The following is a 27,863-nucleotide window of genomic DNA, read 5'->3' on the forward strand; positions in this document are numbered from 1 at the left end:
GTACGCCTCATCCCCATCGGATAAGTGACTGGAGCGAATTTGCGAGATTAACCCAAATAGCTATCGTTGTCGGGGAAAACGCTCCGTTGCCCGTCGTTTTTAATATGCTTTAAGGCACGGAAAGGCGACGTCATGGACTTCTACATCAATCTGAAGGTGAATTTCAGGGGAAATTCCAAAAATTTCCTCCTGTCGGGATCCGAGACCAAGAGCTGGGAGTCAATGGAGGCAATGGTAAGAGAGGAGAATCACCGGGCCCGTTCTTAAACACCACCGATCACAGCACACCATCGTACCGATGCTTCCTCTATCCCGCTCTTGTAAACTCACTCAGGTGTGCCACTGTAAATGATGACATCGATGTGCCACATCGGAGAAATGTATCAACCCTTAAGTGAATAGCCTACTGCCATAGATTTTCAGTGCCCTAGCATTAGCATCATGCTCATGTCCCGTGAGCTGCAATAGCAAAGCTGTGAGAGCTTTCATCAGACTGACAGTAGGGCACAGTGTCACAGAGGACAGGGAGGAGAGAAGCGCCACAGTCCTTACTGGGTTGTTATAATGGTTTGTCGTGATTTAAACACTGTTTATCAGCTCGGCAGAACTGGTCCGAACAGTCCAGTCACACATCCACCATTTGACAGCTATTCTTCTTCTGTTAGCTCAGCTACTCTTAAAATATAACCCAGTATAATTATTACTTTACCTTTTTGTAACGCATAATTGATAGGCCTCACACTAACAGGCTACAGTGGTGAATAGGCCTACTGCTCTAATTCAAATAAGTTCATGTTGGAGAAAGGCCTTTACTTTGCTGGTCAGTCATATTGAAGACGTCTTCCTGTTTTCAGACCCTCTTATTGTTTTCTCAATCATAATATTAGCATTTGATTCACAATCAGTACTTGCTCCAAATTTGCCTGCTGCCCAAGGAATACACAATAAATTTCAACTGCGGTTCAGTGACAAGAAATTTTGGCAACAGGCAAGTTTAATATATCCATATATTCATTCCATTCATACGAAGACTGCCAGAATAATATTCTTAATGGCAATTAATCTCAGAATTTCTTTAGTTAATCACAATAAATCACATCAATATTATCCCCATTTAAAATGACCCCTTTTTTAACCAAAGCTGTTTTTGTGCCATTTTGGATTTTTCTACTGTCATAACCTAAGGGTAATTGTCTTCCTGTTTGGATACAGACCTGCTTTTATAGAGAGGTCAAAGATTTAACATGAACCTAACCTTACAAAAGGAACTTGTTTTGGTTTATGAAGGAAATACAAGGTGCAAATGACTTTGAAATTGTCCATTGAGCTGTCTGTGAGTTGTTTTTTTTTTTTATGAAATGGGAAATTAAAGAGCAGTAGTGGACATTTACATCTCTCTAACCAAAGTGTGCTAAAAGGCCCAATAAAGAACGAGATTAATTATGAGTAAATAAATTTGTGCACTAATTGTGGGCCTTGATTAATCTCTATTAATTTGATTTTATATTGACAGCCCTAATTCATATGTAAGTATTAAATATTGTTCTGAAGTAATATTACATTACTTATGTAATTTTGTAAATATTTGTTAAGATTAATTAATCTGTTTATTTAACCTCATTTGACAAAATGTTTTGGAAAAATAGACATATTTATTTTTGTAGCTTTCCCAGGACTATATAAGGCTGGGCAGTATATTGAGTTTAACAGAAAATACATTATATTTTCATTCAGTGTTTAGAAAAAAGACTGGTCACAGTAGGAACCATTAACAATATCTGTTTGAAATGTTAAATATAGTTGGGGAATCATCATTTTATTTCTGTTTTCAAATGATTTTGATGCTTATTTGGTACCACGTTAAGAAAAATGGAAATCCTAGGCACCCAAGATGAACAGTATTGATCTTGAGTATTGAAATGTATTGATTTTTGATTACAAAATCGCAAGTAAACGCCTGCACAGTGTCGATATTGCACAAATACTTTCCAGATATCCTCAAGGTATTTTAGCAATTTAGGCAATGTTCTTTTTTTACCTAAAAATATGAGTGAATTTATTAAGTGTCTGTACTTTTGGATATCCATGGTTATCAGAAATATGGTGATTTTATCATTTAGAAACAGATAATATTCATGAGTACTAGCAAGAGTATTAAAAAGAAAATTGGACAACCTGAATTTATGGAAATATTGCAAATATACGGTATAGACAATAGTTGATATCTAAAATCCATAAACTTTCAAGTATGACTTTTTAGGACTTGCATTTTTGATGATTTGGTATTAAACAGGTATCAGTGTGGTTTGGTTTTCATTAAAGCTGCCAGTGCACTCATGACCTCCACAAGCTAAAGCTAGCAGGCTATTATCAAAAGGATGGCAGATGGAAGCAGTCCTAGCCTTGAACCATGCTATTTCATGGACAAGCATGCCCTAAGAGTGAGGAGACATGTAAGTGTGACATGCCGTTGTAGGATTCTTTAGTTTTTCAGTTTTATTCAAGGACCAAAGTTGAAACATCTTATTTAATTTCCTTTTAAGATGTTTTGTGAAAATTTTACCTCATGAAAAAGGTGTTAATTTCAAAGACTTGACGTTTAACAGGTGTTAGTAAAGCTACACTACCACATGTATAATGTCTGCTGAACAGTAATAATACAGTAATAATAATGCCTGAGTATGCAGTGCACCCATTAAAATTACAGACAAACCAAGAAGTTAGTTTAAGAATTAAAAAATGGACAACAGAATTTATCTGCGCTGTTTCTGTGGCTACCATTAGCAAGCATGATGAGTCACCATAATCACCACAAGTCACATTTCAGGCAGCTGGACTGTTGCTGAGCTGCCACATTGCCAGTGTCTGAATAATCGTAGTGCTCTATGGTGCAGAGTCACGTCTGGGCCATATGGTGGAGATAAAATGCAAATGCAAAGCAAGTGAACAGTTAAATAGCAAGCAACAGAATGGAGGTGTTACACAGTGCCTGAAAATTTGTTTTCACTTTTACTCTAAATCCAATTTCAAAAATATTTCTTCCTTAGGTATATTTTTCCAACTTCATATAATCCCAGAGGGCTCTGAAGATTGAAGGAAGTTGTAAAAAATGGAGTAAATATATTTTGAAGTAACAGGATTTTGCTGGTGTTGTTTACTTGTGCAAAGGCTGGCTCAACATTGAATGGATTACTTGAAGTTGACTTGCACATGGGACGGATTAGTAAAGGACATCTAAGATATACTGAAGCATGCATTCTGAAATCAGTAAATTAAATTAAATCAAATAAACATAGACTAGACATTTTATTGAAGGAAGTCCAATTAATTTTGCTGAACAGCAGCCCCCACCAAAACATCAAAGACATTTAAACTTAGAACCGTAATAACATAATTTGCCTGCACAGGCGTGGCTTTGCATATTATGATAGTGCATGCATGCACCCAAGCTGGGTAAACCCCACCATTAGGCTGTGCTTCATTCTTGAATTCCTCTCGATTTCATCTGTGAAACCAAAACACAACAAAGCGGACAGACCCTCCCCCTCCAATGCCTGAGTATATTATTTTTGTTTATTTTAATGTAGTTCTTCGAATTAGCAGTTTTGGCACAATCTGTATCTTTTCCAGTTTAACATTTTGTTTTTCCTAATAGATTTTTTTCCTTTGTACAGGTTTATTTGATATACAGGGTTTCTAATGCATCTTTCACATTGTCACCATGTTATTTATGCTTGATGAGCTAGAATGAACATAGTCATAAGTCTGTGATAGCAAAGAAACAGAGGTCATGTTTTTAACCTCTGGGATTATAAATGTCCAGTGTCAAGAATGAACTTGAACTAGAACTTCAAGCTCTGCAGCTTCTGAATTTATGATCAGCATCTGTCAACCACAGCATTCTGGGAGAGCTCATTAGTTAAAGTGTTTTTAAGTCTCAACGTCAGACTTCACTTTGATTTGTTGTTTTAATGATGAAAGTGCTATGTGAGGTGATTTGGTGAAAAGGTTCCGCAGAAGGCTACCATTTTTTGCTGGTCTTTAACTGCCGATGCCCAATGTGCTCTCATTGGTTCATAATTACGTCTAATATTGCTTCAAGGAGGGGACAATGTTACCAGGACTGTTTTCTGGCACTGCCATTGTACACAAAGCAATCAGCAGCAAAAGTATGGCAGGGTTTAAATTTTTCAGTAATTTTATATACAAACACATAAACACATATTCTCAGATTGAGTCAGTTCAAAATGAAATATAAATCTTGATGTTAATATTTTGGTAATGGGTTTTATGTCTCTGAGTTCCCTGAAAAATGGCAGCTGACCCATCAACTGTGTTCTGATCAGATCTTTCTTTTTCCCTTTTTTGGTGTGTGTATGTGTCTTTCTGTGTTGTGTAGGTCAAAAGGTCTTTTGGTCTTAACAGTCTCCAGCTAACCTATTTTGATGAGGAGAATGAGGAGGTAAGAGACTGTTGTCACTCAGTAATTTTCTGCTTTTGAACTTCTCTATGAAGCCAAGTGGGCAGCATGACATAATATTTATTGTCACATTTACTATAAAATAAAAAGTCAATGGCACATAAGCAATTGCCATGCACGTAAATTCCCTGCTATTCTCTGTATTTCTGTACACTGGAGATGTTCTGAAAGGGATACGAATGTGTTGTCAATGAACATTTTCATAGAATTTCTAAAAGATATGAAAGTTTAGATTTGCTCCAGTCATTCTGTTCACAAAGCAGCCAAGAGATGGTCTGTATTTGCAGGGAGGGTTTGGTCTTTGCCTCTGACAAATTAGGATACGACTCCTAGCATCAGTGCTAGGATTGTTAAAGCACCAAGCCTATTTGTGCAGGAGAACAATGTGAAACCACAGAGGACTATTACCGTGTTCTCTTAAAGCAACCAGCTAAAAACCTATTTAAACCTTTCACTGACATTGATTTTGTATCACTATAAGCAAAAATATCTCCAATATCTGCCAATATCTCTTGGCATAACTGATGCCATGCCCTTTCTACCAAACCTTGCACAAATTTGAGCAGATATTTTACACAGATCAAAAGTTCAACAACCATATTATTAGTTTTATGAAAACCACTCCCCATTTCCACCACTTTTGTGCTTATCTGGTTGAGAACTCTGCATGGAGCTGCAGTCGGCAGCTTCATCAATCATGACCTTGCATCCACTTTCTTTGTATCAAATCCTAAAATCAAACATTTTAAATTAATGTGATAATGACTATTTTACAAAAGAAAGCAACTTAAACAAAATATTGTTGTGCATTCTTGGTAAATACCTATCTGTTAAAGTAAAGAAAGCATGGTTTGCTGACTGGTACTTGAGCCAGTCAGCAAAGGAAGATCAAACTCATCAGGCTTGCTCCCTTGTAGTTGTTGTTCTCTGTCTAAATATACTGTGCATATGCAATTAACAATAACAATTTTAAAAACCAAAGTCAATAAAAATGCAAAATACCAAACGATCCAAACTGTCGTAGCCAGAAAGTCCCACATTACGCAGAGTTCCTAGTACGTTAATTTCGTGGTGGCTTCAAAAAAAAAGTTTATTGTTTGTTTCATGTTAACAAGAAAGTCTGAATTGGTTGGGAATCTGTTAAATATTAGCAAAAACTTCTAAAAATGGTATTGGGTTTGTGTCAAAAATAGACATTGTAATAGAAACATTTATCATAGTACATCTGCTGCCTAAGTCAGAGCTGCTGACAGTCTGGCTTTAGTTGTATCTCGGTGTGTTTGAAGGAATTAATTCATCAGACTTATGAATGTGGATTACATTTGATAATACATTGTACCTTTTCATAATGACCCAGGACCTCCTTACATTTATTTTGTTGTGATTTTTAATGTTAAAGGGGTATTTAGTACTCAGCATTTGTAAAGTAGGGGGAAGCAGGACTATCTCAATCAGTGCAATATGGCTGTGTTAATGAAACCCAGATATTTGACACTGAATGCCCACCTGTTCAACTTTTCTCCTGTTTAATACTTTTTTACAGACATTTAGGCTGAAAAAATTATGACACCACAATGACACCATCAGTGTTAGTGTCTGTTACTTGACCCAGCCAGTTATGCATTATTGGTGTTATGAAGCAATGCCTGCGATCTATTTCAGGCAGTACCTGAACAATTGCAAACATGTGCTGAGAATTTTCAACCAAGATAAATAAACTGATATATTTATATCTCATATTAATATGATTGTCCCTTTCCTTTCTTTTACCAGGTGTCCATTAACAGCCAAGGTAAGCGAAAACAACCAGTTGACACAATATTTTTGGAAAGTTTTACCTAAGTGTAAAATTAAGATGGATGTTTTTTTCTGTTTTCTTTATTTCCAGCTGAATATGAAGAAGCATTAAAGGTAAGGATGTAGTCAGTGTGGGAGGCTATCAGAGTTTATCAAACCAGGCTAAAAAGACATGAATACACATTGGACCCCTGCTGAGCCTTTGGGCCTCTCTTCTTAACCATCATCTCCTGCTCTTCTGGTAGTTGGGCAAATCAACTGGAAGTCCTCCACTGGGGGATATCTATAGGATATCCTAGTTACAGTAGCTCTCAGTTTAACTTCAGCAACAACCTGTCAGCTGGATGCAGTGACTATATTTACCATTTTTGATGAGATATTTTAGTTTGTTGAACCAAGCTCTTCACTCAGTGGTTTAAGATGAAATCATACCAAAAGTGAAGCAAAAGTTTGTTCTTTTCTAGGATTTTAATCTTTTCAATTGATTTTAAATAAATAAAATACATCAATTTAAATATTTTAATCACAATCCAGTGCTTGTGACAAAAAGATCTAAACTAAAATAGTAACATGTGTTATACATGTACATTGCTATTTTAACATGCACCATAGAAAAAAGCATCTATAGATCAGGTTATTATCTCAGCTCCATTTTTAATTCAGGTTAAGATGGAGTCAGTGATCATTTTAGAGCATTTAGAGTATGAAAGTGAGACTCCTCATTAAACGTTGAGTTCTCTTGTTTTTCAGAGTGCTGGGAGGCAAGGAAACAGACTGCACATGAACGTTTATGAGACTCGGGGACAGCCAACCAGGGTCCCTACCAACAAGGCCAGTGCAACAGAGCCAAAAAGGGGATTCAGACCCCCACAGCACTGCCCGGCTCTTGCCCAGGTGGTCAGCCGAAAAGTCCAGGCAGCAGTGCCAGAACAGGGCATGGTAAGACCCCAAAACACAGCACTGACAAGCTTTTCTATTAGTCAGTCATGTCTAATTTCCCCTGATCAAGTCAACATCAGAAAATTGTTTTAGTTTTGCAAATGCAGGGCTCTACTGTACATGATATTAAAATACTGTGATATGGTGACACAAGAATGTAATTTCTTCCATTTTCTAATTCAGTGCCAGCCTTGACAGTTTTAATGGAGCAAAAACATTTGAAGAAAATTTATAGTAATATGTTGGGTATTTGTGTTATTCAATATTTGAAATTATTTATGTGATTATTTGGGGAAAAAAGCTCAGTTAAAAAACTTTCTAAGTAGTGTTTTTGATCACTATTATGGCAGCGCTATTTTTTAGCACTAATTTTTAGTCTTTTTTCACATTTTTTCCATAAATGTTGCCTGCTCACTAATAAGTTTTATAGAAGGATGTGTAGAACTGATGCTGTCCTCAATTTAGTGGGCATGAAAGTTGATCAAATTCTTTTTCTTCCAGGAACGAATGTGCCCAACCTTGAACATTTTTTTTCCTGCTCTGAATATTTGGTTGTCTATGTCACTTGCCTCTTTGAATCTCTCTACACTGGCTTCCAGTTGCAGCTCACATTAAATTCAAAACTCTAATCATTGTTTACAAAGCAGTAACCAAAACTGCTCCTGTTTACCTGGAGCCCCTCATCCAGGTCTACACTCCTTCTCGCCCACTAGGCTCAGCCAGCGAAAGGCACCTGGTACTTCCAGCTCATCAGGCTCCTAAGTCACTAGCTCGACTCTTCTCCTCTGTTGTCCCTAAGTGGTGGAATGAATTACCCAACTCCATTTGATCTGCAGAGTCCCTCTCTACTTTCAAGAGAAAGCTAGACTATTCTCCACTGTTGTCCCCAGTGGTTGAATGAGTCTCCCAACTACAGTTGGCTCGCACTTTCCTACTCTATTTCTAGAGTTTTTTGCCCAGCTCTTTGTGAATGACACAGCACTTGATACTTGGTAATTAGTTGTTGTGAAGTGAAATGGATAGCGATAATGAGAAATCTCACATTTTGCTTGTTCCATTGTTGGTGTTTATAAAAAATAAAAAAAAAATTAAAAAAAATACTTTAGGTGCTTTGCCTTAAACACTGCATGGCAGCACCTGTGTCCAATTGGACCTGAAGCACTTTTGTGGCACTTACTGATGTTGTTTCTTCTCGTCTAGATCTTGCTTGTGTTGTTCTTGCTCTCAAATGTACATCACTTTGGATGAAAGTGTCTGCTAAATGACATTGTAACATTATAATATTGTAACATTGTAACTTGCCCAACAACTCCCACAAAAGACAAGAAAGACTTCTCAAACTACAAGATCCTTTCAGTAGTTCTCATTTTTTCTGCATGGCAGTTGTGCAGTAGATAAGGGTATAAATGACCTTTTGTAAACCAGTCCATCTGAAAATTAAACTGGCCACATAAAGTTATATTTTGCGAAATAAGTGTTAAGGATTTGAAAGAGTAAGGTTGACTTGCGTGTGTAACCTCATAAGGTTTCTCTTTTTCTATCAGTTAATCATGAAAGAAGTGAAAGGAACCAAAGAGGAAGACAAAACTCCTCCAGCCTGGTTTACTTCCTACATGGAGAAGGTAATAATAACCAGCTAGAAGTAATTGCATTCTTTCATGATGAATTAACATCAGCAGACGTCATAGAGACTTTCTTCGTCCTCCAGTTTAAAGACCAGGTGGTTCGTGAGGCTGTGGAGAAGATCTGCCGGGAGTTTTCTGGACAGTGCTGCATCCACAAACCCCTGGGAGGAAGTGGAGGAACAGGGGTGGGAGGCGGAGGTAGAGGGGAAGCAGCAGGAGGAGTGGAAGCTCAGCAAGTCCCTGAGGTTTCCTCCTCCAGTCTGCCTGGAGCTCCATCCTCCTCCACCCCTCCCTGCTCCTCCTGTAGGGGGCAGACCACTGGAGGAGGCTACCAGTGCAGGTTTGTGTAGTAGAAGTGCTAACACAACTGAATCATGCCATACTCACCTCTCTGTAGTTTTCAGGCTGTTCTGTAACAAAAAAAAAAACTGTTTACATTCGTTCACTATTTCTTTTTATTGATTTTATGTGTAATTTTGTCCATTAAGACATTAGCCCTAACCATCTGTCCTGTTTAGGCCTTATCTCTTTCTGGATACAATAAACAAGTTGTTAAACTGGATGGTATCATTGAAAGAAGTCCAATAGAAACTCAGACATTCTAAGGTGTTGGTTTAGCTAAGTATCCAGAGCCTGCACCACATGTATAGGAGCTGCAGCTCTCAACAGAGTGGTCCAGGCTCTACTCCAACCATTCACACTTTTGCAAGTCATCCTCACTCTTCTCCCAATATCTTCTCTCTCTTCAGTTGTCCTATCAATAAAAGAAAAAATGGCCCTAACACTTTTTAAAACAAAAATAACTTAATCAATAAAAAAAATCAGGACAGAGAAGCGGAGGACAACTCAGGTTTGTCTCTGTAATGTTTTGGTGTGACTAATGTCTCAGTATCCATATTTTTTCCTCGTCTATTATCGTACATGTGTTTTGTGTAGTGTGTTTTTTTTTATTTTCAAGCTTGCACTTAATTGTTTTATCCCCAAAGTCCAAGCATCCGTGCTTTGTGATTCTCAGTCTGTATTTGTTTTTTGCATACTCAATCAGGTTTATCAAAGTATAAATTAAAATGGTTATAAAAACTGGATCAGTAAGAACACTCGTCATACACTTAACGATTTTAATGCAGAATGGATATACAGTTTTACTTGGCCGAGTAGGCTCTGCTCAAAAGTTGCTCCCTGGGTTAGTCAAGCAGCATGCTTTGACTTCCCAGGGAGTGCATGGCTAGAAACCCCCATTTCTGACAATGCAGTAAAATTTGTTCAGAAGCAATGAATCCATGTAGCATGAATCTGAATATGAGGGTGCAACAAGCTTTATGCTATAAAGGAGGAGGCTGGGGTGGGGGAGGTTTAGCTTTGCCAGTAGCAGCATGGTTCATCAGCATTAATGCCAGCAGGGATTAGTGAGAATTACATCTTGATAAAATACACCGCTGTGTTGAGAGAAAGCTGTATGATTGGCTGTGGGGGCTGGGAGGCGATAATTGGGATCAGCTGGCTGTCAGCTGATCACGACTGGGCGTATGACTACCATGTCCTACATGAACTAATGCCAGACTTAATGTATTGGAAATGCACATATTTGAATTTGATAAATAACATTGATTTTGCCTTAGTTAGATTTGTTCTTCAGCTCATCTGTGTGTATCATTTTTGTAAATGTAATGTTTTGGGGTCTGCTATGGGGGAAGAAATTGCACAAAGGTGTGCTTTAACACAAAGTTAGACTTTAGTTAATTTGAGGTAGGGCTCCATTTAAAGTCACTGTGATCTCTCTGAAACCCGTTTCATCCATGAAGGAATGCTTTAATCATGACCTTTTTACATTAAAAGCCAGTTGTTTTGGATGATAAAAAATTGCCTGTTCTGAAAAGTTACAGATCAACTGAATATTGTAATGTCACATTGATGTTGAAGCCTTTTATTTCTTCTGAGGTGAAAGGATTTACCAATAAACAGATGCTTTTCAGAGAAACAGCGAGCTAGAGAAGGAGAATAATAAGAATGTTATGTCCCTTGTGTAAATGATTGTGGTTTGAATTCCATTGTGAAATGAAGGCTTTACTTTGTTTTCCGGTTAATATTTTCTGTTGGATAATCCTGATGTTCACATATATCCTCCATACTGGCAAAACCTACACAGCCATTCTGTGGAAAACTGTTGAATGTTAATTGCAACTTGACTGGTTTACTAAGTTCTACAACATCCAGGAAGAAAACCACTTCTTTCTCAGGTATCCTAAAGCCTAAATTAAGAATCAGTTACTGTTTCCCTGAATACTCCCACTCCAGGTACTCTGCTTTCTCTTTCCATTGTCTCGGTGTCATGGGGGAAAAAAAAGTTAAACACTACAGTAACAAACTGTTTTCACTTATTCTCAGAGGAAAGTTTTGTGGAGTTTAAGGAGTTCTCTGGTATTTCCTGCCTTATTAGATTTTGTCATTGTTTTCTTAGTCATAAAAGGTCTTGAATTTGCAATACCCTCATCTCTCTTTCACTTTTCTCTCCCTCCATCCTCTCTTAATCCCCTATTTTCTTATTTTCTCCTCAGTGTGTGTACCTCCTGTACTCTGTGTGAGCCCTGCAGCTTCTCTCATGATCCTAGTCATAACCTGGTGAGAGCCCGGACTCCTCTGTCCATCCCAGAGCACGGATCACCCGCCCCAGACCACAGCAGGTACTGTACAACAAATTCCTTTGTTTTTCTTTCTTTCTTTTCTTTCTTTCTCTCTTTCTTTCTTTCTTTCTTTCTTTCTTTCTTTTTTTCTTTCTTTTATACTTTCTTTCTGGAGAATAATCGGTGGTAAATCAATCAAAAGGTTCAGACATTTCCTGTTGTTCTCTAGTTTTGAGCACAGAATGTTTGCATTGATGGGACTTTTTATTTTATTTATTCTTTTCTTTTTTTTTTTTTTTGAGGTTGTTCTGCCACATTCTGCCATAACAGCTTCTAATTTCTAATATTTGTCTAATATGTTTCTATGATGTTCCTCTTTCCCATTTCTGTACTTGTATGTTTTTATCTATTAGGTTCTACAGACGGGGTGATCGCAGTTTTCGGAAGGCAGAGAAACAGCGTCTAAAAGCAGAGAAACGCCTGCTGAAGGCTGAGGTCAAAGAGATCAGAAAACAGCTACGAATGGAGAGGCGGGGCATACAGTGGAGCTCCTCCCACAGAGATGGCAGCTCCTCCCCTGTCCTTCTGCAGCCTCGAGCCACACAGCACAACAGCCCTGAGTATGCTGCTGAAAAAGTGTTATTCAAACTAAACACTGACTATTAGAAGTTGATGTAGCCTCTAGCCAGCAGGGGGCATCTCTACAGCAATAATTTTGTAAGGACGTACACTATATGGAAAAAAGTATTTGGACACTTGACCATTACACCAGCAGGGACTCTAATGACATTGTATTCATATACATGTACTCTAAGATGAAGTTGGCCACCCTTTTGCATCTATAACAGCCCCTACTCTTCTTGGAAGGCTTTCCACAAGATTTTGGAGTGTTTTTGTAGAAATTTGTGCCCATTCATTCTGCATAGCATTTATGAGGTTAGGCACTGTTGTTGGACGAGAAGGCCTGGCTTGCAATCTCTGTTCCAGGTTATTCCGAAGGAGCTGGATGGGTTTGAGCTCAGGGCTCTGTGTGGGCCAGTCAAGTTCTTCCACACCTAATTCATCAAACCATATCTTTATGGACTTTGCTTTATGCACTGGAGCACAGTCTTGTTGGAATAGAAAAGGGCCTTAACCAAACTGTTGCAACAAAGTTGGAAACATAGCATTGTCCAAAATGTCTTGGTCTGCTGAAGCGTTGAGATTACCCTTCATGGAGATAAGGCACCTAGCCCAAACCCTGAAAAACAGCTCCATACCGTTATCCCTTCTCCACCAAACTTCACAGTTGGCACATTGCAGTCCAAGCTAGTTAGGTTGGTGTACAGAATGCATACAATGATTGATTTTAATAGTTAGATAGCTGAAATACATGATAAAAGTATTCAGATTAAGGTTATGGTGTAAATGATGTATTCACAGAAAAGGTTGAATGTTAAAACTGCTTTAGATAAAGGATAGAAATGTGAAATAAACAGAAATAATCAGCAATGCTGATAAATGGTAATGGAAGTGCTTGATTACATTTGACACTGCTAAAGGGGCAATTTATGAAAAATATGAGTATTTCTCTGCTGTTTTGGATTAAAGGTGTTTCATGTTTGAAATACTGAATTAATTAAACCTGCTGGTTAATCAAACTGTACCTGAACTTCTGTAAAAGTATCTTCAAAGGAACAATGTGATACAGATGCAGCACTAAAGGAGTATGTTTCTTGCCTAGGCGGCCGAAACGTCCCTGTCCTCTGGTGGTTCCAGCCATGACAGCTGCATTTCTGGATGAAAACCTTCCTGATGGGACCCGTCTGCGTCCTGGGACCAAGTTTATCAAGTACTGGAAGATGAGGAACACTGGGACAATTAACTGGAATGCTGATACTAAGGTAAAGTGCTTTTCTATTTATGTTATTGTTCTTAAAGGGTTTTAACAACTGGACTGGATTTGTGTGTGTTTGATGATGTCTAGATAATTTACTAATTTCCTAAACGCATTATAAAAAACACTAATTTGACAACAGACAACACACTGTTACATCAGGCAGCTAAGAATGGTAAAGCAAAAAATCAGATGGTAAAGTTCAAAAACAGTCTCTAGTATCTTTACTTATGTACTTTGCATTGGTTTTTAGAGTTCTAGGAAAGAAAATTTATTTAGATGTGTTTTAAGCATGCATTATTAGTTTCCCCCAAAACTAAGGAAATATAAACTCTCTAACTATATCAAAAGATAATATCACAAAGTTTATTAGTTTTCACTTGACTGCAACTTAATATATGGTCACTAGAGTGAGCCTTTTGGCTTTCTAGTGATTAAAGTCTCACTCATAAGTAAGCATCCATTTTCCTTTGATTCCCGCTGCAGCTTAAGTTCATGTGGGGAAATCTGGCAGTGGGATCAGGGGATCGTTGGAGGGAAGTGTCTGTCCCCTTCCTCCACCCTGGACAGGTGAGATGAACACGTAATGATCTTTTTTTGTAAACATGTGGCTGCTGGCTAATCTATCATGGTTTTGGTATTTGTGTTAAACTAACAATTGATTACTTCCTTTTTGAAACATTAGTGATTTACATAATCCTTTGTGTGTGTTTCCAGGTTGGTATAGTGAGTGTAGCACTGTGTGCTCCCACTGTCGAAGGCTCCTACACTTCCCACTGGCGCCTGGCCCACGCTGGAGAGCAGTTTGGACCGAGGGTCTGGTGCAGTATTGTTGTTGATCCTCTGGCCCCAGCACCCATGATGGCAGATGGGATACTGGTCTCACCCTGTGTCACACCACAGGTAGATTTATGGGTTGATATGATATTATTTTAGAAAAATTAAAATATATTGGATATGCAGATTAATACAGGAAGAAGTGTACATTATCTGAAATAATTTGAGAATTAATCTGCAGGGAAAGAACCCAGTGACAAAGGATGGAAAAGCCTGTGCAGCCTCAAGAGAGCAACCATTAATCTCAGAAGACCAAGAAGAATACTACATCCCCTCTGTGGACCTGCTAACTGCACAGGTAAAAGTCGGCTGTCATCACACACTCACACAACTGTATGCTTCTTAATATGCACAAACGACACCTGGAAGATCCATTTGAACTCAAGGTTCAAGATCAGCATCCCTGTGGTCACACATTTGTATGTGTGATCACATAAGGAGTTCATTCATTTAACCATTGTGATTAAAAATCTCATTTACACCGCATTCCACATTATTATGCAAATGACGTTTTTCTCTGATTTTCTAAATATCTATGCAAATGACAGTCATAATATTTTTCAAGTCATCAACAGTTAGAGTATTATTTAAATGTTTTTAAAAAACGTCATAATGATAACTATTATTTTTTTAATAATAAAAACCTCAAAATGCACTTTTCCACATGTTCCACATTATTAAGCAGGCCACAGGTTTCAGCAATATGGGAAAGAAAAAGGATCTCTCTGCTGCTGAAAAGTGTCAAATAGTGTAATGCCTTGGACAAGGAATGAAAACATTCGATATTTCAGGAAAAATTAAGCATGATCATCGTACTGTGAAGAAATTTGTGGCTGATTCAGAGCACAGACGGGTTTGTGCAGATAAAGACATAATGAGGAAGCTTTCTGTCGGACAAATACATCAGATTAAGAGAGCAGATGCTAAAATGCCATTACAAAGCAGCAAACAAGTATTTGAAGCTGCTGGTGCCTCTGGAGTCCTACCAACCTCAAGGTGTAGGATCCTCCAGAGGCTTGCAGTCGTGTATAAACCTACTATTCAGCCACCCCTAACCAATGCTCACAAGCAGAAATGTTGCAGTGGGCCCAGAAATACATGAAGACTCATTTCCAAACAGTCTTGTTGACTGATGAGTGCCGTCAACAAGGAGGGGGCGGAGTCATGTTTGGGCCGGAATCATGAGGAGAGAGCTGATAGGCCCCTTTAGGGTCCCTGAAGGTGTGGAAATGACCTCGGCAAAGTATATAGAGTTGCTGACTGACCAGTTTCTTCCATGGTACAAAAAGAGAGTCGTGCCTTCTGTAGCAAAATTTTCTTCAAGCATGACAATGCTCCATCTCATGCTGCAAAGAATACCTCTGTGTCATTGGCTGCTATGGGCATAAAAGGAGAGAAACTCATGGTGTTGGCCCCATCCTCCCCTGACCTCAACCCTACTGAGAACCTTTGGAGCATCCTCAAGCTAAAGATCTATGAGGCTGAGAGGCAGTTCACATCAAAACAGCAGCTCTGGGAGGATATTCTGACATCCTGCAAAAAAGATTCTAGCAGAAACTCTCCAAAAACTCACAAGTTCAATGGATGCAAGAATAGTGAAGGTGATATCAAAGAAGGGCTCCTATGTTAACATGGAACTGGTCCTGTTAAGATGTTTTTGATTGAAAAAGCTTTGATTTCAGTAAATATGACCCCCTGATGCTGCAATTTCTACAGATGACCATTTTCAGTTCTTTACAACCTATAAAATGTTTTAAAAAGCTGTTGTGCTTAATAATATGGAACAGTGCATTTTGAGGTTTTAATTTTTTTTAAAATAATTTTTGTCATTATGAAGTTTGTTCAAAAACATTTGAATTATGCTCTATCGGCTGATGACTTGAAAAATATTCTGACTGTCATTTGCATTAATATTTAGGAAAATCAGAGAAAAATATCATTTGCATAATAATGTGGAATGCGGTGTACAAGAGTGCCCTATCCAAGACAGGCAGCAGTAGGAGAAAAGTCTTACGCTCACATCCAACCAAGGTGGGCAGGTGCTGAGCTGAAAATGAGACAAAGAATAAACAGAAAAGCATATACACACTGCAGGGCTCCAAAAATACAATTATTTATTGCACTCAATTAGTGACGTTTCGAGCACTGCTGCTCTTCATCAGACCAAGACAGGCAGCAGCACAGTTAACAAAGACACATGGATATGAAACAGTGCGATTACAGTTACATAAAGAACAGATCCTGAGTCACAGAGCAGAAAGTCATCAGTCAAAACATGTACAACCTGATACAATCTCCAATGCCTTCAATTTTCCTTTAAACAGATTTAATGAGATCAGCTCTTCAAGACATAAGATCTTCTGTAGCAGATTCCAGGCTGCAGGAGCAGCATACCCGAAACTATTTTTACCCATTTTAAATCCGACTTTTGGCACAGATAGCAGCAGTAGATTTTGTGACTGAATCACAGAGTAAAGACTGTAGCTCCCAGTATGATGGAGGCAGAATAAGTAAAGCCCTGTACATAAGGATATGCCAATGACTTAGCCTGGTCAAAGAAGGCTAACCAACTTGATCATACAAAATTCACTGATGAGTTAAGGACTAAAGGTTCATTATAAACCTCAGTTGCCCTAGGAAAACAGAATCCAAGGATTTCAAGCATTGAGAAGATGCATGCATGTACAGAACACTGCTGTAATCATCAGGTGCATAAAAACCCAGCCGCATCATTATGTGCTACATTTTCCTAAATGCAGTGTTGCAGGAATATAACACATTAGTTGCCCTGTCCCCGCATTTGTGTTTTTATTTTCTTATCTTGGAATTGATGTTCTTACAGTCTCTGCAGAAAATTACATAATTTTAGGTGTATTTAGATTAAATATATTGAATGTTAATAAAATTGTTTACAATCACTTGTCTTATAGTCACTTTTATACACTCTTGTACAGAATATAACTGGCACAGAAGTCAGATCTGTGAAGAACCAATACCAGAGTCTAGTTATCCTCCTTTTAAAGTAGACTTTATTAAATGTTTAATGATTCATCATAATGTGTAAAAAACCTGGCATGATTTAACTTCTCCAACACAGGCTCTAGGAGTTAAAGGAGATTGTCCTCTTTTATCCAAATAACATTTCAAAGATTAAAAAACGAAAATAGAATCATAGTAAAAGAAAAACACTTCAAAATGTAGTCATGGGATTAAATGTCCTGTTTCATAAAATCAGTAAGCTACAAAGATACATATATATACATATAATAAAATGACTGGTCAGTTCAAAGCAGCAGATGTAGATAAATCCTAAAAATGATAAATCATATAATGCAGATATGGCTCATACACCAACAACGCTACCTTTCACATTTCTCATAATGTGAAGTGCTTTTTAACCAAATGTTGTTACTGATCCCTCAGGATCTTCTGTCCTTTGAATTATTGGATATCAACATCGTTCAAGAATTGGAGAGTGTCCCAAATAACACACCTGCTGGTAAGAAGCAAATTCATGATTTCCACTCATTATTGTTTTAATTGGAAACCCTAAGACCTTCTGTTCAAAGGCACCACAGTTCTGTATCCTGAAATCTTACACTATTGCAGACTGAAAAACAGACTATGGAACAAAACCACTGCTGCTTAAACTGTTGTTAATATATAAACAATGATAATAACGAATAATGAAAATAAACATGAATGATAATAAGACAAAGGTTCAACAAGTTCCCTGCATCTATTGTCTTGTTTCTGCTCAGATATGACTCCATGCATGTCCCCTCTGCCTCAAGATGGCCACCTGCAGGACAAAAGCAGTCCCTCCTTGGGTCTCATCCAGGAAGAGAGTGAAGTTATCAACAGCATCATGAGTAATAGATGTTTTCAATATAAAGATATATATATATATATATATATATATATATATATATATATATATATATACATATATATATATATACATATACACAGACATACAGATTTTGTTCTTGGAGGTTCTTAATGTGTAACTTATGTTGCGTTTATTAATATATGCATGGTAAGAAATCCCAGTGAAATCACTTATGTGGTCTGCTGATAGAAAAGAGCTGTATTTATGTTTCAGTAGCACATTTATGATCATAACATTTTTCTACTTTCCCTGGCCATCAGATGTTCCTCATGGAGCAGGAGCGGAAGGAGGTGGAGTCCCAGCTCAGGAAGAAGGAGATGATGACATCAGTGGGACGCAGTTTGTCTGTGAAACTGTGATTCGCTCAATGACCCTAGAGGAAGCCCCTGACCACGCCCCTCTGAGAGGGTCTCGCTCAGGGACAGGAAAAGGTCAGTCAGGACTTTTGCATTCAAGGATGTAAGAGAAAAGTTGGTACTATTATTTCTAATGGGAGCGCATACTATTACTATGTCAACCTATTTCTTATAGCACAAACAGAAATTATGGACATGGCATGGGAATTGAACATATAGAACATAAAGTCCTCCACCAAAGGGTTCTCAATCTAAACAGTAACATAAAACAGTGACATTATATAAAACAGTTACATAAAACATCAAGAGCAACATCGGGCCCCCAAGAACTTCCCATCTAGCTCTCAGAAGATTTTTAGGAAGAATAAATACATATTGGAAGAGGCATCTTTTTCTTTAAATCCCTAGAGCTACTGAAGCAACCCCAACACAGTTAAGCCTGGAGCAGTTTTATCTGAATTGGCACAATTTTTAATTGATTTTACAGAACTCTATCATATAAACCAGAAATAGGTGCTACAGCTCTCCAAAAAAGCTTTTCATGGGGAGGGCTGGAAAGCCTCGTGGTTGTCCACGCACACCATAGAGAGAGGCTTTTGTCCAGTTGAGACCTGGGTTCAAATTCGGCCTGGGACTCAAGGTGTTTCTCATTCTCCCCATTTTTTAATTACATCTTGTCTTTCTATTTTTGATTAAAGCTGCAGTATTTCAAGATAACTTTCTGCTTCAGGGTCTTTGAGAGTGCAGTTTTCCTGCTTAAGCAAAACTAAATCCTTTTTTACTATACAATGTTTTAAACCAGTGCTGGGAAAACTTGCCCAAGAAATATGCAGCTAAAATATCTTAGTATCCCCAAAATTCCAGCTCCAACAATGTTTGACACGAAAAAGCTGGCCCTTGTGCAAATGTAATTGATGATCCCTGACATAAGATAACAAGTAGAGATGTTCAGCTCCTCCTGGCTTCACTGTTTACCCCTTTTTTGGAATTGAACACTCTGTCTCACAAAAAATGTACTCCATACAGTGTATTTTCTAAACAGTAATCTAATGTTTTTGTTTTATTGAGGAATTTTATATAGTAAAAATAGTGGCCTTCTTGGTTACAGGGGTGAGCCTTGGTGATTTGACTGATGGCAGGTAATAATTTTGGTCCATCACACATAACCAGCATAGAGCAGGAATGAGAGGCACCATCAGGGCAGCAGCTTCAAGTAGCTGTTCACACTTTGTTATGCAGCAGTCTTTCCTGTAAAATCCAGTTTTCAACAATAAACAAGTTGTGTCTGTCATAGTGTCTCCATTATGATAGCCACCATGGGATATGTCTTGTCACCGTTGTAAAGCTGTGCCAGTCTCCTGAAACTGAACATATAAATGCACTGAGAATTGTTTTAATTTATCTGCATGTGCTTACATTGTTATTGGAAAGGAGAATAATTCCAGTTGTCAGAATCGCTAAAACTGACTTCCTGTTTGCCTTTAGTGGTGCGTCCTGCTGCTCAGGGTGGCTCCTCCTCATCCTCCTCCAGTGTGAAGAGTAAGGTTGTGAAAACAGATGAGAATCCAGAAAGCAGTCCTGATACCCCCCAGAAGCCTCCAGCTACACTAAAAGCTTCCCCCCCTCCTCCTCTGAAAGCCTCCCTGCCTCCTGTCCTATCTGCAACCCAGATCCTGGGACCTGGCCCCAGCTCAGCACCCACACCACTCCGTGATTCTACCACGCTCCATAGCTTACACATGGCTTCTACATCGCAGGAACATACCAATACAGGTGAATTCTAAATTTCTGTGTATTAATGGGAACATATTTATTCATTTATGTAATGTATTTTTCAATATACAGTAAAATTCAGCGTTTAAAGCCTATAAAAACAGTAAATATTTATACACAAAACAGATCAGGAAATCAGTAATTATAAAGTTAGGTAGTAAAGCATCAGCGCTGACAGGGCTGGTTCTCAATTAGCTTTATACGTCAGTGTATTCCCCCATGAGCTGCATTGTTTTTAGTTGTTTATGTAAAATAAACAAGCAAGAAGGGGCAGGGGGGACAACATTTTTTAGTATTTGATGATGTTGGATATGGTAATGATGAAGATAAGGCCAAAATATCATATGGTCATTTACTAAATTACTCCGATGGTTTTAAGTCAACTGATCAAACAAATAAGTGACATCATAGAGGGCCCACATGCCAGCTGCCTGAGTTGACACACAGCTTGGTAGTTGTCAATGTTTATAGAAACTTTGCTGGTGGATGTTAAATTTAAAGAAGCTGTTGCTCTAATAACTCTTTATCTCATTCACTTAAAATGTTAAAGAAAATGGCATCATTATTTCCATTGAAATCTGAATGTTCTGAGTGTTCTTGGTTTCTAAACAGATACAGGTGAGGCCTCCCACATAGAGAGCATCAGTGTGGAGTCTAGAGTCAAGAAAAGTCAAAAGGGGCCTGAGGAGGGAAAGGAGAGAGAGGAAGAGGAGGAGAAAAGAGAAGGCATAAGGAGTCGCTCCTCCTCCACCTCCTCTGAGGATTACATTATCATCCTCCCTGACTGTTTTGACACAAGTCGTCCTTTGGGAGAGTCCATGTACAGGTATGTGACATGCTGACTATGGAGTTCTGGTGCTGGTTAATGTGCACTTAATTTTTTTTTGGAAATCTTCTGTGTTTGTAACACCCTATTTGTAAAAACGTTTTACCTGGGCCAGTTGTCTAAATAGTTGGACATCTGTCTGAGTCATCTAATGATAATAAATCACAATCATATTAAATACATCCTTGCCAAGTCATTCTACTGCTAATGTAAAACAAAGTGGATAAGTCCTACAATAGTCCTGCTTTATAATGTTTGTAGATGTAAAATGTGGCTTAAATGCTGTTTATTCAAAAAGAATAATGTATGTTTTAGAAACACTAGGAGTTCATTATTAATGATTTTTTTTATCCTTAGTAAAAGTGTAAGTAAAAAACTTTGGGAGATTCGGAAAGAAAAAAACAGATAAAAGAAAAGGGTGACCATTGTAAGTTAAGGCCAAAGACAGTTAAAGAAATCAAGGGTTTCTGTGTTTTGAACTGTAAGCCGCTCAAATTTCAATCACTTTCTTTTTTGTCCATTTCAGTCGCTTTGGTCTTCAAGCAGCTACAGTGATATAAAATAAGAATTCCACTGAACCTTAATGTCTCATTTCACTTTAAAAACACACACAACGCTGTGGACAAGTCATAAGTCATCTTCCCCTTGTGTTATCACAGTATTTTCCTTTCAACTGTTCCCTTTTTCCATTCACTATAACAAGTCCCTTTTTCAAGGGTTAAGATCATGCCATAATCTTCAATCTTATGAAAAATGACAAAAAATGAAGATTATGAAGATTTTCTTACAAAAATAAAAGCAGGTCTCTATCTAGACATGTTGTCAGTTACCCTTAGTCTATGATAAAACACAGAATCGGTTTTAGATATGAGTAGTGGAATTTCCAATAGTAACAAAAAACAAGATTCTCTTGAATCTTAATTATCTACAGTAATTTTGTGATTATTCCCATTAAATTTTTTAATATATTTTTACAGTCCTTATTTTTAAGGAAAATGTATCCAAAAGTATTAAAAAGTAAGAAAAAGTATTTGTAACTTGCTTTCATAATATGATTTGACAAACCCTGCATAGAAATAAAATGTGTCGATTTAATCTAAAGGAGTTAAAGAGGTTACACAATTTTTTTAAACCTCGCTATTGATTGTCGCAACTGCAGTTCAGCTCTGTCTCAGCCTGGTGACACCCCAGCCAAGACCCCCATGGACCCAGAAACACCATCTTCTGACCACCTGGGCGGTCCCGATCCTGAAGGCGAGCTTGATGATGGCGATGCTTTAGTAGCACCAGGAATGGCCGTGTCAGGCACCAGTAGTGCCAATGACATGCTCTGCACATCTCAGACACTGGATGATGAGCCACTGACACCTGAAGTTGTGGCACTACCTAAAACCGTTGTCACCCCAAGGTAAGTGTGAGGGGTGTGATACAAAAACGGCAGCATAAGTATTCTAAATGTTTCTATCTGTGAGATAAGAGAGGCTAAATGTTCCAAGTTAAGCAGGGCTGTTGGATCAACACATTTTGCTTTATTTAATCTTATTTAAATGGAGATTCAAGTTATTTTCTTTAGCATTTTTGCCTTTATAATGGTGTGGTATTGAAGTAGTATCTGGAATTGCAGGGGGGTAAAGGAGGGAGGATTTAAAATGTGCAAAGGTATATGCTGTGTGTTTTAAACATGTTCTACTGAGTGCCGAGTGCATCCTTTCATCATTACTTTCAATGTGGGAAGGTTTTGGAGATGCACAGTTGTTGGTCGCTCTGTTTTTTAAGCCTAATACTGTACTAAATTGTGTTTTGCAGTCCAGAGAGCAGTGGGGAAGCAGATGCAGACCCTACAGCAGATGTAGAAGGAGCAGAGGGTTCAGATCTGTACCAAACTGAGGAAGGTAAGCACATACAGTGTTTAACAAATTTATTAGACCACCCTAACCCTAACCAAAGTAAGGTTTATGCCACAGCTGCCCGAAATTAACAGCATTGGTAATTACCAAAATCATTTTATATGTTTCTGCAACGGTTAATACACCAATATCTAGAAGCTCTTTAACCCAAATGATATTTTTAATGCTAAAATATGATTATTATTGTTATCCATGAATTTTCAAATTTAGTGATTTACAAAAAACTGAAAAAATAGTAAAGCACACTATTATTTCTTGATTAATATGTCAAATTATAGTTATTTACTTGTATTCCTAAAGAGAAAAATGAGTTTTAGTTGTTGAATGTTATGCTTGATTAATTACTGACTTCTCAGAGAAGCCCAGTGAGTCGGCTCAAATTTGGGTATAAACAGGTGAATTCAGTTCCTGTTTAAAATGGTAAAACATAGAGAGCTCACTGAAAATGAAAGAGTCCGCATTAAAGCACTTCATGATGCTGGATGGTCTTTGAGACAAATATGACAGGTGGTCTAATAAATTTGTTAAGCACTATAGCTATAAAGACAATAGCAGCATAGCAGCCATGTTAGGAGCTCTATTAGGGTGGACTCAATAATGGGAGTTTTTAGTGCTCTGAGAAATGCATGTTTCAAGGCTAACAGTGTAGGGTTTGAGTAATTTGGATGCTCCAAGACAAAAAAATTAGGCTCTCATCATGCCGTTTTAACAAGCTTCATTATTTTATGGATTTAATATTTTCATAAAGAAGAAGATATTTTGGGGCTTTTTAGGGGCCTGGTTCTTGCTGTTGGCAACAGGGCTCCTTTCTAGGTAATTTTTGGACATTCAAACTCTTTGATACTATTTTATTTACTCTTGACCCCTTTTTTACATTCAAAATACACATCTGAATCATTGAAATAAGTTTTGATGTGTGCCCCACATTGGATGCTCACCTATTTTGCCTAGAGGCCTATTGGAACATGAGAGCCAAGGCAGTGTTCCTTGCCTCCTGGTTAAAACTGCCTATGCCAACAGCATGTTTGATTTTTGAAATTAGGTGGATCTCTGATAGCAAAGGTAATGTGATTTCATCTGTCCCACAGACTCTGAACCTAAAAAATCTCCGACAGATGATTCAGAAGCCACTGAAAGCGCAGAGGAAGACAACCCTGAAGACCCCAGGTGTGTTACACATTAAAATAAAATCATGTGTCAAGAGGATGATAAAGAAAAAGAAAACAACTCAAATGGTCCAGATTGTTCTTCAGAGTCAGAATTTTGGACTTCTGAAGTTTTACCCTCGCCTAAAAATGACAAGTTTGAGAGCAGAGGCACTTTTTTAAAAAAAACATTTTTAACATTTATTATCTGTTATTCTAGATATTATTTCTGTAGAACTGCTGAGGCTTTTATTTTTATTTTTTTAAGTAGTCATATTCTACAGTAAATGTAACCTCCACTGTCAATCTCCTCAGGCACCCAGGCATCACCAGTGGCCTGGTAAAAGGAGCTCTGTCTGTCGCTGCTTCTGCCTACAAAGCTCTGTTCACTGGACAAGGTCCCACACAGGTCAGCAAGGCATTTATGTCCAAATTTATGTCAAAATCTTGTATATCTAATGTCCTATATTTCTGTTCTTAAGGTCATGGTCCTCTTAAAGCAGTGGTTCCCGATTTTAATTTACTAATGAGGTCTCATTCCTTTGCAGCCTCCAGTGGATGCCTCCACACAGGACACCATGATGGCTGTGCTGGTGGAGATGGGATTTGGGGATCGATCGCTGAATCAGCGGCTGCTAAAGAAATATAACTACAACCTGCTAGATGTGGTCAATGAGCTGGTTCAGATGACCGACAATGACTGGTACTCTACACGCTACTGACAAAAGAGACAGGAAGAAGAATAGGAAGAAAAAATGGAGAGGTAATAGGTTACCCAGGAATTCAGAGGAATTCAGAAAGAAGAAATGGAAAGACTGGAATAGAGTAATTCATACTGGCTCATCTACCTTTTTAACTTCCTTCTTCTGTCAATGTCCCTTGTTATAAGACCATATGGATCAGTCATCTAGTACCATCGAAAAAGGCATTCCAGCAAATTTCCTGACACTGTACCTGACCTACAAACACCCCTTTTCTGTAGTTTAAGTTTAGACCTTGATAGTGGCTTGGCAGCTGCCTTTGGTTGGAGTTGAAGAAAGACTTCATATACCATGACCTGTCCAACCATCGCCTGAAATATTTATATAGTTCATGTGAGATTCTGCTTAGTGGCTGGCAGATCAGAGTTAGGATGTGTTAGCACTGAAATGCTACTTATACTACCTTATGGCTTTGGCCTGGGACAGTGACAGATAGTGAGTCAGTAAAAAACATCAAGTATCCACATCTGCTGAGAAAAATAGAGAGAAAATTCACATCACAGATCACATTTGTTCACAGAAATGTAGGGAGAGCCTCCCATGACCCTGAACTGGATAACAGTGTGGATAATGGATGGATGGATGGTTCTTAACATGCTAGACACTAAAGATAAAAAATCCATTATGAAGTTATGGTGTGATTTGTCTCGGACCAAACAGCTCAGACTTCTCTTATTCTTGCTTTTAGCAATGTGTATGCGAGATTGATCCTTCAAAGCATCTGCTGTTAAAATACTTTTAAAACATTCCACCATGTATGTATAGGAGGCCGAGGGTTGATTAGCCTACATCATAGGGTTAGGGTCATCATAGCCTTGCAGATTCTAGAGACATCAAAACTAATTACATTGAAATTGAAATAAAAAAAGCCAAATTCACCAACCCACTCAAAACAAAACTTGCCATGCCTAAGTACATAATCTCATGTTCCCTCTAGTGAAAGCTGCACCTACAAAAGTTTCAGTTACGATTCACAATTTCATTATCCTTAAGTTGGAAACAGAATAAACATCAAAAGTGAAGCACTTTGAAGACTTTATTTTCAATGTTATCAATACTTAACATTACTACTAACAGAGTATTGTTATGATATACTGTTTCCCTGGGTTGCTTGACGATTCTTGCGAATAATCAGCTTTAAGGTGGAATTCCATGGACTCTCAGTCTGTGCAGTACAAAAGTCAAAATAAAGATGAGTGCTGCTTGGATCACAGCTTCTTTTTCTACACAATCACCTTGATAAAATCCAAGTATATCATCAGCCTCTGAGCTTTTTTTTTTTAAAGTGAATAACTTGATAGTGTTTAATTTAATGATATCACTGGAGCTTACACAGGGTTTTCATAAGCCTCTCATGAAAATGAATCTGCTATAGGTGCTACAATAAGTACATGACTACTGAAAGCTTAAGAGACTCTGACTTCAGAGATTTAAATCTTACAGGTCATAGGGCCTATTCACTTATCAGATACAGCTGTTTTTCATATTATTCTTATTATTTTCAGGCCTCTCTTGGCACAGTTTTTTTGGAGGAAGGATGAGGATTATCTGTGCTGGCTGAACCTGCTGGTCAGACTAAAGCTCTCAGCATGCTTCAAACAAACTAGACGGTGTTCTGCTGTAGGTACACAAATCCCACTCAGGGTTCCTTCATCAGGCTTGAAAGATATCTGCATATTGGTGTAGACAAAACAAGCGAGACAGCTTGGAATGCTATTCTGTCTCTTTTCCAAGGTAACCTTTGTCATGTTGTTTTTGACAAACAACAAAATGTACCAACTAATGGGAAATTCTCATTGTAGATATGATATTTGATGATGAAGCAACATGTTCATACAACATGTTGTTTTATAAAACATGTTGATCACTTGTTCATGGTGACATGGCATAAGTTAAACCGCCTGTATAATTATGAAGATGAATTCATCTTTAGGGATACCTTTGGTAATGGGAACATAAACAAGAATGAGTAAAGATGGTATAAAACTCTGTTTCTATCAAGTTCCCAATATTAAGAGGGTTCCCTTTGATAATAATCCAAAATGACTTCAAAGAAAAGTGTGAAGGAATTTCCTGTCAGTCACAAGAGGACTGACTGGACAAGAGGCTATGGTTACATGGATATGATTTTTCTGTGACCACACTTACTGACTTACAGGTGCAAAAGTGACCTTAGAAGACACAATAATGTCTTTGTTTGAGACATGCTGATAGTAAGTGAGAGTTTAAATTGTTGGAATCAGATGTAGTTAACTAGGCCAGATGTTATCAGCTCTCAAAAGTGACATTTTTTGACCAGAAACAACTTTCACTCAGGTATGCTGACAGCCTGATGGTTGCTGTATAGTATGGTCTGTTATGATTTGACACTTTATATCTAAATTTGGCAAAATTAACTAGACTTGATACAAAGAAAGGTGTAGATTTTTTTTGCCAACTTCACAAATGCTGAAATAAAAAAAAAAAAATCACTTGATGTTCCATATTCACATGATGGAGCCTTTATATCTAAATGGGAGTTGCAAACAACAGAATATTTACTACTGAACACCTGTCTGTCTCTCATTAATCAGACTAAATGTTTAATCAAATTGCCTTTTAATTTTGCTTTTTTTATTGCAAAATGGGGTGTATGACTTCTTTCACTATGTGTTTGCATTCCCCAATACAATAGGCTGCTTAAGTGACTTTATTGGGCTAAGCAAAATGATGATGTTAGTTAAATGAAAAACATATCTAATTTAGCTGAGCTCTTATGTGTTCATATACTTTTGCACATTCCTATCTCCTGTTTAGTCTTTAGTGTTCAGGTGTGGGGCTGATACTCTAAAAGCATGTGCACTTCCTTTGATAGAGCACATGATGAGTATGTACAGTAAGAGTTAGGTCATTCCAAACTTAATCTGAAAAAAAAAAAATGTGTGTAACTTTGTGAAAATGTGTTCATTTTCCTTCATAAATGTAAAAATGGGCACAGAACCTCCTAGTTGGAAGCTATGACTATCGGTTAACTTAAATACTTTAAGTA

General features: G+C 37.8%; 1 protein-coding gene across 1 annotated transcript; it reads left to right on the forward strand.

Annotated features, from left to right (window-relative positions):
• On the forward strand, positions 1-27,443 carry nbr1b (NBR1 autophagy cargo receptor b). The gene is made up of 23 exons (XM_041777631.1): positions 1-234; positions 4,400-4,462; positions 6,254-6,272; positions 6,369-6,391; positions 7,028-7,216; positions 8,761-8,838; positions 8,925-9,181; positions 11,397-11,522; positions 11,876-12,082; positions 13,186-13,345; positions 13,825-13,908; positions 14,056-14,241; positions 14,357-14,473; positions 17,599-17,674; positions 17,937-18,047; positions 18,328-18,498; positions 19,909-20,196; positions 20,809-21,022; positions 22,182-22,430; positions 22,829-22,914; positions 24,018-24,096; positions 24,390-24,483; positions 24,623-27,443. The coding sequence occupies exons 1-23, from the start codon at positions 133-135 to the stop codon at positions 24,794-24,796; spliced, it is 3,153 nt and encodes a 1,050-aa protein (XP_041633565.1). The 5' UTR covers positions 1-132; the 3' UTR covers positions 24,797-27,443.
• Positions 27,444-27,863: the final 420 nt, after the last annotated feature.

The sequence above is a fragment of the Cheilinus undulatus genome, linkage group 21, assembly GCF_018320785.1.
Source record: "Cheilinus undulatus linkage group 21, ASM1832078v1, whole genome shotgun sequence".
Lineage (NCBI taxonomy): Eukaryota > Metazoa > Chordata > Actinopteri > Labriformes > Labridae > Cheilinus > Cheilinus undulatus.

Coding starts and splice junctions, on each gene's coding strand:
- nbr1b (XM_041777631.1), top strand. CDS start 133: ATGGACTTCTACATCAATCTGAAGGTGAATTTCAGGGGAAATTCCAAA. Junction 17,675..17,936: donor CCCAAATAACACACCTGCTG/GTAAGAAGCAAA, acceptor GTTTCTGCTCAG/ATATGACTCCATGCATGTCC. Junction 21,023..22,181: donor TTGGGAGAGTCCATGTACAG/GTATGTGACATG, acceptor TCGCAACTGCAG/TTCAGCTCTGTCTCAGCCTG.